The 12,861-nt window shown below is 37.7% G+C and overlaps 1 protein-coding gene across 1 annotated transcript; it reads left to right on the top strand.

Annotated features, from left to right (window-relative positions):
- The first annotated feature begins 3,482 nt into the window (after positions 1-3,482).
- Positions 3,483-6,263, top strand: LOC142637225 (uncharacterized). The gene is made up of 5 exons (XM_075811506.1): positions 3,483-4,413; positions 4,532-4,576; positions 4,678-5,185; positions 5,292-5,357; positions 5,450-6,263. The coding sequence occupies exons 1-5, from the start codon at positions 4,207-4,209 to the stop codon at positions 6,061-6,063; spliced, it is 1,440 nt and encodes a 479-aa protein (XP_075667621.1). The 5' UTR covers positions 3,483-4,206; the 3' UTR covers positions 6,064-6,263.
- The last annotated feature ends 6,598 nt before the right edge of the window (positions 6,264-12,861 follow it).

Here is a 12,861-nt window from a genome sequence, read left to right as displayed (position 1 = left end):
TGGAGTTTTTCGATGAGGGAGTGGGCTTTTCATGGAGGGCTTGTAGGAATTTTGGGGCTGGCTATACTTGTGATGATTCAGTGATGGGGCCTTTCATGAGTATTTTCGGTACAGCCACTCCTTCAGTTGCTTATGATAAGAGGAGACTCACATATCTAGCCGCCACCAATGCTGGATAGTTGCCCTATTTGTCTGATGAAAGGATGAGGTATGTGCACTATTTTGCCCATAGGGTGTAAAGAATGTTTGGCCTTGACTAAGACATGCTTAATAATTTCACTTTGGTCGCCTTTGATTATTAGAGGAAGCCTTTCATCGTTGTCACCATTCCTAGCTTACAGAGAGTGTGTCACGCCCCAAACCCAAAAGGGTCCAAAGCATGAGAAAAGAACCATCAAGAGAGAAACTGTAGGAGATTTTTCTTTCCTTTACCACATAATAAGAATATATATAACTATACTGAAATCTCCATATTACAAGTTAAAGCTCTATAGCACATTCACAAATAATAACTAAAAATCATGTGCCTTCATATAATACATGAATATATTACAAAACTCCAAATGAATTACACAAGGTCACAATCTTATCAAGAATAGACAACTCAACATTGAATCTAGGCTTACCATGCCTAAGGCTAACAAACCTGAAGTGCCCAACCTCCAAGGGAGCTAATTACAACCTCATTGAACATAGCAAGATTGAGTCACTAGCCATTTACAGCGAAAGTCTCTCAATTTAACACAACACTCCAATTACCAACACAACACTCCAATTACCACCACATAAAGTAAGCTTCATACCCGAGGTATAGCTAATTGATCTAAAAAACTATTAGATGGTGGGATGAGCTAAAGTCCAGTATATAGTATAATTAATGGGGGTGGGGGAAATGCAAGTCTCATGATAATGAGCATTTTACAAAACGTGTTATGATTTGGGAATTTCGGTTTGGATCATGCAAATACATTTTTCTTAATAAAATGACAAGAATGATTAAAAAATGTAGCACCAAGCTTTCTCAAAATATTTCAAAATGAAACTACATACTATATATTGTGAGCTATCAAAACACCATTTGAAAACCTAAAAGTCCAACCCAAGGCCATATGACAAGCCGCCATAAAGACTTTAGGTATGCCACAAAGACATTAGTTATGCCACGAAGACATCGGTTATTCCATAAAGACATCAAATTATGCCATAAAGACATCAAATTATGCCATGAAGACATCAAACCACCACAAAGACAAGATGCCAAGATACCAATGTCACAAAGATTGTGGCATATGGCTAGGGTAATCACACCTATCATGGCACAAGGTTAAAAACAATATAAAGCTCATAGCTAAATGAAATTGAAACCTGTAGTTTATTTCTAAGTAGTTTCATAAAACTTTATAATATCCAAGCATTTCACAAAGTTCCCAAATTGTTCAAAATCATTTATTGTCAACAAGATTTTCTATCAATTTCTCAAATAATACAAGAAAAGATAACACATCTTTAGTATTTCCAAATAATACCATAAATCCATGAAATCCACTATCAAAGGAATTCAAATATGCTTTTCTTTTCCACGCCAAATATTCATGCATTTCCCCATATGCAATATCAAACATGATGCGCTTTCATATATGTAAAGTTGTGATTTACAATTGTTTTGTGTTGGCTTTAATTCCGTGTCAAATTTGATTATAATTTTGTTCAATCTTTTATACCCTGTATTTTATGTGGGATTTTAATGTAAGGGTTATGTGTTAGAGAGAGAGTGTGTGAAGACTCAAGCATGTGAAGAAAGAAGAATTCTCGCGGGTAGCTCGCGACTAAGCATCCCGTGAAGTGATGTATGTGCCTTGCACATGACTGGAATGCGAAAAGTCATGACAGATGGTGACATCTGGTTTTCGCGAGTGTCTCGCGGGTAAGACCTTCCCGCGAGATACCCGCGAAATAGTGTTTTGCTACTTTGTCCTATCTGCTCCACTACATCCTCATACACACTATATATACCATCATTAACCACATATTAAGTAAAGAGCTTTTGAGAAGAGAAAACCCTAGCCTCAACCCTTGAGAGTGTGAGATTGTCATACCCATAATTCTACACACCATCCATTGTGGTTTTCCTCTACTCCTACCTCTCCATTTCTAAATCCTTGAGAGGTTGATAGCCCAAACACTTACCACACCCATAATGAGTGTCCAGTGAGTTTTTCGTGCTGTTGGAAATCATTGGAAGAAGCCAAGCTTTGGCAGATGCAATCAAGCACATTGCGGGATCCAAAAAGCTAGACAAGACACGGTTACGAGAAGCCTTATTGGAGTAGGAGCTTGGAGGGCTTAAGTGCATTGGGAGACTAGGCTTGGGGGGTCTTTTGCTATTCGTGTATCCTAGCTTATTGTCTAGTGGATCGATTTACCACTTGGAAGGCGACGGAGAGGTTTTTCGCTGAGTTCTTCGGTTTCCTCTTTGATAACACATTGGAGTGTTATCTTGTGTTTGCATCTCTCTTCCCTACTCTTTTAGCTTTCATTGTAGTTTATGGTTTGGTCGCTCGCATTTACTCTATTCCGCACATAGTTTAAGTTAAAGTAAAATTAACAGAGTCGTAATTTTTAATTTAGGGTCTAAACAGCTCTTGTGTTTTTTAACACAAATTTGAGCTTTCAATATATAATCATATCTAGTAGGGTAAAACCACAACACTTTTTTAAGAAATCAGAGTCCCATAAATAATTTTTCAAAATGTGTTTGACCCAAAAACAATGTTTGTGCAACATGGTTATTTTCCAAAAATCTCATTAAGAAGCCACTTACCTTGCAAACCGCAAGAAATCTAATTATCCAAGCTCCAAATGAGATTAGCTAGAACCTAAACAATACCAAGCAAACCTGTCATGATACGTATCAAGCTTGATATTGTATCTAGCTACAAATTTTAGACATCACTAAATAAGAAATTACTTAGGCAAGCCTAAGTATTCAACCTCACAAATAATTTATTCAACTTCTATAGTTTCTCAACAACTTAATTCACAAGGCATAGACTAAAATTTATAGACTTAAATCATTTAAGGTATTTTCGCTAACATCAAAACTTCAACACCTTATAAGTAGTTCCCACAAGATTTACACTACATCAACAACAGACCCATGATACCAAAAATCACAATATCCTCCAAGATTAACAATTTAAATCTTTAATTAGCTCCAAATAAACAATAATCATATATTTACCATCTATTTCACATTAGAAAGCCAAAACCCTCAAATTTTCACAATAACAAACCTAGATAGCCACCAATATAGAAACCATAAACCCACTCATCAAATAAATCCACCAAGACCAAACCTATACATATAAACACATGTATATAACTTCCAAAACTCATAAATCACATGAATATCATTATCAAAACTTAGATTAAAGGTCCTCAAGCAAAAGCATATAAGCCCACCAAAAGATTTGGAATTTTTACCTCAAATCATAGAGATGAGCGTGTCTTAGCTTTTTCCTATGGAGTTTTCTAGTAAACTTCGCCGGAAAAAGATGGTGGAGGTGGAGGTATGGAGGTACACCAGTGGGAGTGAAAGGGAAAGTGAGAGAGGAGTATGTGTTTGTGTGAAAAGAAAAGAAATGAAGACAAAACAAAATAAAAGGGAGAGAAGGGCCAGTCAAAGAGGGAGAGATGTTTGTGAGAATTGTGTGGTTGAAGGGAGTAAGGTTGGTGGGAGTCACATGGGTCTCCAAAGTCTAACCACATCATCTTCTTTTTTTAAACCTAGGGCATTACAAAGTGGGCCTCTGAACTGCCCCTATGCATGCCTATTGGCAGGCCATTATGACTTCCTTTTGCAAAGATATCATGGGTAGTCGTGGCTTCTCACTCATACCTCCTCAGGGCTTGCATGTTGTGCTCTCTCCAAACCCACGCTTACTTGTTCCCATTAGGTCCGTAATTGTATATGCCAGGAAGCAAAAAACTTCTGGCATATTTGAGTGGCAAGAAGAGCAGCAAGGGTGGTTCTGGTATGCAGGTGAGTATCCCATGAGTTAAGAGAGGAAAGTGAAAGCTGTGAACCTCCTTCCATCCGCATCGAAGAAGGGTTTAGTCTCTAAACCTGCCAAGTTTAAATCTGTCGAAAAGGGAAAATGTATTGTTTCAGGTACCCCCAAGGTTTGTTTTGATATAATTCCATACATGGAGAACCTTTCCCCTATTGATAATACAATTCTTAAGAGCATTCCTTCTTTTGCTGTGAGGTCTCGTTTCGCTAGGAATTTTGCCACAGTCAAGCCTAAGCCTCCACTTTTGAGAAAACTTTCAGATGCTCCTCCCTCTAGCAGGACTTATGGCAGCAAGAGGAAGACTTCTCCCTTAGTTTCTTTTGCCCCTTTAAAGAGAAGAGTATATCTCTAAATTTTCTCGTTTTTATTTTAGTTTTTTTTTTTTTTTTTTTTTATAATGTTTTTGCTTGTGGCTAACTTTGTGTATGCACTTCTTTCTTTTGCAATCTAAATTCAAGGAGGACACTTCTACCATATGGCCAAGTATAGTTGACGAGGCTAGGGTAAGTCTCTTCCATTTTTGTTTCTTTTGTTTTTTTGGTATGATTACTCCTTACCTTGCTTTCTTTCTTTTCATTCTTCTTCTTAATCTTGTTATATTTAGATTGAGGCTGGGCCCATTTCTTCTTACATTCCTATGAGCGAGGACGCTCCCGTTGGGCCCACTGCTGACACTGAGGCAATTTTTGCCAAAGGTGGTACGCATGAGGAGGGAGAGGTTTTTACAGAGGTTGATGCTTCCATGAAAAGATGCTTCTTTGCAGATGCCAATGTGATTGCAAAAGCAATGGCTGCTGCCATTGCCACGGCTACTAGTGATGTTTCTGCCAAGGCCATGACTCCTTCACCAGAGTCAGTTCCTGCTAATGAGGGAGCTCCTGTTGAAGAGAAGATTCTAGAGGGACCCGGTCTTGTTACTGAGGGGATTTCTGCTGAGGTTTCCATTCCTCCAAGGGGTGGTGATTCTCCCACGGGTACTCAGACCGAGGAGGCTCCTCTCACCAGTCCTTCTCCTATCATATCCTCTAGCGACCCATTTGTTACCCTCTCTCAGGTGGTTAAAGGTGGGCCTTCATTAGTGGTTACTACATCTTCCATTCCCATGACTATAGGTACAAACTCTCTTTCTTTTCTTTTTCTTCTCTATCTTCTCTCTTTTTTATTTATTTATTTTCTTTGTACGCTTCTTCTTACCATGAGTACTGTTGTGCCACGCAGGTTCTGAGGTCCTTGAGAAGCAAGAAGTTGCAAGTGTTTTTGCAAAACCTACTCCTACTGGACCTAGTAAGTTTACTTTTCAATTTTATCCACTCTCTCCAACCCTATTTTTTTTCTTTACCCTTAAGGCTTACGTGTCTTCTTTCTGCCCCATTCAGGTTTGTTGCCTACTAAGGGAGCCGAGAGCGTTGTGATGGAGCCTGAGAGCAGTTTTGCCACCGCTGTTGATCTTATGGAGGAGGTCACTTCTTTCTTTGTGCGTTTTGAGCAGGTGGAGAGCAATGATCTTGACCCCGTGGATTTTTGGGGTATCGGTCCTCCTTATGTGGATTTTCATGGATACCAAGTGCCCAAAGATTGTCTAGATCATTTGCAGGCCATTTACCAGGATCATAGGGATTTCATGCAAAAGTTCCCCCTTGGTCGTTCTGCTAGGGAGCACTTCCTTAAGTTGTTGGGGTGTGTTTTAAATGACATCCAGCATAACTCTATTGAAACGATTTCTATGGAGAAGATCCTGCAGTGGAGGGCAGCGATCCAAGAGTTGATCCGTGTTGAGTTTGAGTTGGGCTTTGTGCTGGATCAACTTCGAGAGATTGCCCAAGTCTTCTTTAGGACGAAGATTCAGCCTACTATTGATGCCATTGATGCTAGGATTGAGAGCTTGAAGAAGGAGAAAGCAGACTTAGAGGCTCATTGTGCACGTCTTCTTTCTAGCGTGGCTGCCCCTGATGATTCCCATAATAATCCTCTTGTTACCGGCCTTATGTGATTTCTACTATGTAATTGACTATTTTATTTCTGTAGTTGTGATTAGTTATTCTGTGGTTTTCTCTTCTTTCTCTTTTCACAGTCCGTTTATTTTTCTTAGCACTTATTACTATTCCACTAAGTCTAGTATAACTTATGATTTTGGTTTGTAACTTATTACTACTTCTGCTACAATGATTAACATGCTTTATACTACAACATATTTTCTATGCTTTATACTAAAGCATATTTTCTCCTAATACCTCATTTGTCATGATGTCACTTTCATTACTTTCTTCTCTTCACATGATAATGCTTACATTACAAAATACTGAATTACTTGCGACACAATATCCCTTACAAGGGCAGCCACTTGGAAGAAATACAAAGAAAGGTCAAATTACATACTACTACTTAAGCATAATATTGTTTGAGTCATTTGCCATTAATGGGATCCATCAAGTCATTCCATTCACCCATATGTACTGGCCTCCCTTATCACAAAGGGTCCTTCCCATTTGGGCACAAACTTGAATGGTCTCGCCAATCTTCTTCTGACATGTTCTGCCATTCTCAACATTAGTTGTCCTTCTACAAACACCCTCTCTTTCATGGCCTTTCCATAGGCTTCCACCATCCTCGGCCTATACCTGTGGCTATGCTCCTAGGCTTCTTCCCTCTTCTCATCTAATCCTTCCAAGTATTCACATCTTTCTGTTAGGAACACATCTTTCTCATTTCCCTTCTTTTGTGCATGAAGGACTCTCAAAGAAGGTATCATCAATTCTACAGGGCTGACAACTTCTATTCCATATACTAGCGAGAAAGATGAGAAACCTGTGGCAGACTTGGGTGAACTGCAGTAAGCCCATAACGCGTCTACCAGGTGTGAGACCCATTCTCCGCTGTATTCTTGACTCATTTTGCTAATGATCTTGATAAGGGTTTTGTTTGTTGCCTCAGCTTACCCATTCCCCTATGGGTAGTATGGTAAAGATCGATAGTGCTTCACTTGATAGTGGTCTAGCATTCTCCTAACTTCCTTATTTACAAAAGGTGTGCCATTGTCGCTTATAATCCTATGGGGTATCATAAATCTTGCAATTATATTTTCTTTAATGAAGTTTGCCACGGCTCATCCTGTGACTTTGCAAAGTGGGATAGCTTTTACCTATTTGGTGAAATACTTGGTGGCCACCAAGATCCAAATGTTTTCGTTTGAGGGAGGATTGATTGGTCTCACCAAATCCAGCCCCCAAGTGTGGAATGGCCACAATATTACCATACTCTATAGGCTTTGAGGATGGGTGTTGATAAGATTTGCCTACACTTGACACCCGTGGCACTTCTTTACAAATTCTACTACGTCCCTCTTTATACATGGCCAGTAATACCCCATCCTTAGAATATACATATACAACTTCTGCCTTCCTTGGTGTTCTCCACACTCGCCAGAGTGCACTTCCTTCAACATCTCCTTGGCTTCCTTTGGCCCTAGGCATCGTAGTGGGTCTCCGTCGAATCCTTTCTTGAATAATATCCCCTTATGTAGGAAATAATGGGTCACCAACCTTTTAAGCTTGTACTTGCCTTCGTGTTTCCGCGATAAGATGCTGCTAGCCAAATATTCAACAAAAGGGTTCCTCTAATCTTCTTCAGTAAACACAGCATAACTTTTGTTCTGATCTACAGCCATCTGGCAAGTTTCACATTACCTTTGAGTCTGATCTGCCTATTTGCACATATTGGGCCAATAGAAACCTACTCTCTGCAACTTGCGATATAAGCTAACTTCCCTACAAAATCCACATGTTCTGCTATGTACTTCTTCCTGTTTCTTCTGGGCCTCTCTATGCCCAACACACCTCGCCAAAATTCCACCAAGCATTCTGCGATAGAGCTACCCTTTCACAAGGGCATAATCCTTCACGCTCTTTAATCCTTCAATAGTCCTTTCACTAAACAAAGCTTCTTTTATGGGAATTCTTTAGTCTTCCCCACATTCCTCTTCTTCTGCAAACTTTTCCTTGAGTGTTTCGATAATGGGCTCCTTTCTCTTCCTAATCTCTACCGTGGTGCTATTCCTTTTTGTCAATACCGTATTTTGTCCAACCCCAATTCACGTGACAAAACAAAGACCATAAAAACCAAAAAGAAATTATAAAAGGTGCAAAATCATGGATTTCAAAGGAAAAGAGGGGGAAAAAAATAAATACAACATGTTTGAATGGTAAATCAAAAGGTCAAAACATTTGAAAAACCTGTTTTACAGAAAATCTGACCAAAAACCTTAACTTGGTATGGTCAAAAAGTTGACTTTTTGATCTGACCGTTGGATCGTGTTTAATTTTGGACCGTCTCGTAGAAAATATTTTTTCCTTCAAAATGATAGTTTGCAGGCCAAAATCGGAGTTAAAACGGATGAGATATCTCAAAAATACCAAAATCCTAATAAAGTCTGTATTTTTCAAGAAAACTGGCAGTTTTTACTCAGCTTCGCACAATAAATTGTACCGATTGGGCAAGAACTGAAACGAACAGGCTGGACCATCTTAAATAACAAGGTCTTAGCTAATTTTCACCAAAAGGGCTCGATGATATCAGCTCCTGATTAAAAGATATGAATTTTCCCATGAAAGATGTTCAAAATTCTTCAACTTTACATCACCTCCCTTCTGAGCGCAATATCTTGATGACCGTAACTCCAAATCAAACAAAGCTAGAATTATTGGAAACTAGACAGCTAGAGCTTTCCGTGCATATAAAATTCAAAGAAACCAGAGCTCGGAATGGCCCGCCACACAAATTTTAGACCAAAAATAAGGAAAAAGACAAAAAATGCTAACAAGGTGATGATGTGGTGGATAAGGATGGAGATAGCATTGGTGTACCAGGTGTCACGCCCTAAACCCAAAAAGGTCCAAAGCATGAGAAAACATCTAAAAGGTACCTGTAGATTTTTCATATTGAGAATTCAATCCAAATAATTCATACCAAGTACCAACATCAAGAATTATCATAATAATTCCATTAAAGATACTCCTAAAGTAAGTTAGAGTTCTATACAAAAATTACAAGGACCATTGGCCACAAAAGAGTGGAGGTCTGAATAAATATAATTACATATCATTAACTTGTCCCAGCAATGGAAATAAAGTCATAACCACTATTAGATACAAAAGAATGAGTCAAGCCTACTCTAGGATGTACATCATCTAAATATCTCCATCACAAAAGTCCAGCCTCCATTAGTAGTTAGTCTAACTACTGCTAGCCACAAAAAACCTATCTCAAAATGACTGTTACCTACTCTGAAATAGTCTGTAAAATGACTGTTACCTACTCTGAAATAGTTTGTTACCTAGACAGAGCCTTGTAAGTAGCATAATCAATGGAGGTGGGGGAAATGCAAGTTTCATGATGATGAACAATTTACAAAGCATGTTTTAATTTGGGAAATTTCTAACTGAATACTGCAAGATGATTTTCAATAATAATATGACAAAAATGATTAAATAATGAAATGCATCTTCTCAAACTAAAGACCATGAAACTATATGATATAATTTGTGAGCACTAACCACATACTTCTCAAGCCATGAAATCTAATATAAGGTAAATTATCACAAAGATACCATACTACCACATAGACCGGTCAAGGGATCCACCTATTCACAATTGGCATGATATTGTCCTCTCTCGTATGAAGTCTCTTGGCCCCGTGGGCAACAGCCTCTCCCATACCCTTAAAGTTTTGTCTTTCCCCCACTCAGTAGTAGGGAGAGCACGTCAAATAAGACTTCTTTTGCATGTGGTCTTTTGGCCCCATAGGCAGCAACCTCACCTACACATAAGTAAGGAACCTCTTCCCCCCATGAACAGCAGGGAAGAACACGTCATCCAAAGTGAAAGAACACTGACCTAAATCTGATTTCGTTGTCACAAAGACTACGAAAACCAAATCGGGTGATCACCGAGAAATCAAACATGGCATAGACTTAAAACACCATAAAGCTTACAGGTTATATTTCCTTTCAAATACATAGTTTATATCCAAGTGGTTTCAGAATATCCTTAAACAATCAAAACTTCTATAAAGTTTGTAAGGTTTTCAATTTCATTCTTTGTCCAAAAAGGTTTTCTATCTATTTCCCAAATACGCACCTTCAAATTTTTCAACATACCATAAAATCCATGAAACTCATCGTCAAAGGTCAAATCAAAGATGCTCATATTTTCCATGCCAACAGTTCATGCATTTCCCCATATGCAATACTAAATATGATGCACTTTTCATATATAGTCATATATAATAGGGTCACAACACCACACTATTTAAAAAAAATATAATCCACAAATAATTTTCCAAAATGTGTTTGACCCAAAAACAATGTTTATGCAACATGGTTATTTTTTCAAAAATCCCACTAAAAAGTTACTTACCTTGCAATCCGCAAAAAGTCTAATTCTCCAAGCTCCAAAGGAGATTAACTAGAACCTAAACAATATCAAGCAAACCTATTACAATAAGCATAAAGCTTGAAATTCTATCTAGATACAAATTAGGAATTGTCAAATAAGCAATTAATTTGGAAAGCCTAGTACTTAACCTCACAAATAATATATTCAACTTCCAAAGTTTCTCAAAAAATTAATTTACAAGGCATAGACTTCCATTATTCTCATAAATCATTCAAGGCATTATCTCTAACATCAAAACCTCCACACTTAATAAGTAGTTCCCACAAGATTTATATAATATCATCAAGAGACCCATGAAACCAAAATTATAATATTCTCCAAGACAAACAATATAGAACTTCAACTAACTCCAAATAATCAATAAAAATTATATTCACCATTGATTTCACATTAAAAAGCCAAAACCCCCAAATCTTCCCAACTTAGATAGCCACCATTGTAAAATCTATAAACTCACTCATCAAATAAATCAACCAAGACAAAAACAATACATATAAACACATGAATATAGCTTCCAAAGCTCATAAATCACTTGGGTATCATTATCAAAACTTAGAATAGAAAGCCTCTAGCAAAAGCATATAAACCCATCAAAAAGGTTAGAAATATTTACCTTAAATAAAATATGTGAAGATGCAAAGGTTCCTAAGAAGTTTTTCCAGTGACCTTGTCAAAAATATGATGGTGGAGAAGGTGATGTCGAGTGGGTACCGTGAGAAAGTGTGAGGGAGTGATAGAGATGAGTGTTGAATGAAAAAGAAAAAGTGGAGAGGATCTTGTGTTGACCGGCTAAGAGAGTGAGATATAAGGTGAAATTATGTGGTGGGGAAGTAAAAGGGGTAGGTGGGTCATGTGGCAATCTCAAAAATATCCTACCATACTTTTTTTATATTAAACTTGGGATGTTACACTAGGGTACACCAAAGCTAGCACTAGTTTACCATTGTAACACCCCGGCCTTTACAAAATAAATAAATAAACAAATAAAAAGGTTGTTTTGGAAATTATTTGAGTGGGGGTATTTTTGTAATAAGACCCATGCCTAACCTTAACCTTATATGTAACCCACGTTGGCTTCGTCCTCTATTTTTCTAAAGTGCCGCCTCCCATCTCCTTTCCCTCTTTTCTCTAGTGTTCTCATTCCCCATGGCTGAAAATCCTCTCTCTCATCCTCATGTGAAGTTTATTCACTTTTGCCTCTTAAATTTCTATCTTAGCTGACTCATGGAAGGTTCTTTGCCAATCAAAACCCACCACCAAGAGTTCTAGTGGCTATTTTGGCAGAACCATTTGAAAGATCATCCTTCTAAGTTTGGTTAATGCACCAAGGAATCATTAATGCACTAAAATATTTTATGGTTAAACCCATTTTGGAACATTATTCATGGTTTTCCTAAAACATACTATAAGTACTAATATTGTTAATCACTTATGGAAAACACATGAAGCATTGAAAGTGCATCATATTTCTTATTGCATATGGGGAAATGCATGATTTGGCATGAAAAAGAAAAGAATCTTTGATGAAATTCTTAAGAATGGATTTTATTGATTTATTGCATTATTTGCAAAGTTTAAAGGTTCTTTGATAATTGGGGAAGACGATACAAAATATTTTGGACAAGGAATGAGTTTGAAAGCTTTAAGAACCTTGTGAATGTCTTCAAATATTAAAGGTTTTGTGAAACTACTTGGAAATGAATTGTGTTTTGAATTTCTGTAAACTATGAGCTCTTTATGTTTTACCCTTAGGCTGTGATATGTGATTACTCAGTGATTACCTAGCTAGATATTGTAGTTTGTGTGACATTGGTATCTTAGCACCCGTCTTTGTGACAGCAATGAGTTCCAGCTTTGTGTCGGTAGATTAGTTTCGGCTTTGTGTTGGCAGATTAGTTCCGTTTTTGTGTTGGCATTGAGTTCTGCCCTTGTGTCGGCGATTGTCATGTGGCCCTAGGTTGAATTTTCTGGTTTGGAACAATGTTGTTATTGCTCACAGCGTATAGTATGTAGTTTCATGTTGAGATATTTTGAGAAATATATGCTTATGTAGTTTCACGTTGAGATATTTCAAAGAAGCTTTGTGCTATGCTATTTCAAGAATTCTTGTCATGTCATTGTTGGTATCAAATTTTTAGAAATCAAATGGAAATTCCTAAAGGATAACATGTTTTGTAAAATGCTCATTATCATAAGACTTGCATTTCCCCCACCTCCATTAATTATGCTACTTTCTAGGCTTTAGCTCATTCCACTCTCCAATAGTTTTTTAGATAAATTTGCTATACCTCGGGCATGGAGCTTGTTTTATTGGTGGTGATTGGAGCATTATGCTAAT

The sequence above is a fragment of the Castanea sativa genome, chromosome 5 (genome assembly GCF_040712315.1).
Source record: "Castanea sativa cultivar Marrone di Chiusa Pesio chromosome 5, ASM4071231v1".
NCBI lineage: Eukaryota > Viridiplantae > Streptophyta > Magnoliopsida > Fagales > Fagaceae > Castanea > Castanea sativa.
This window is presented reverse-complemented; position numbering and strand designations above follow the sequence as displayed.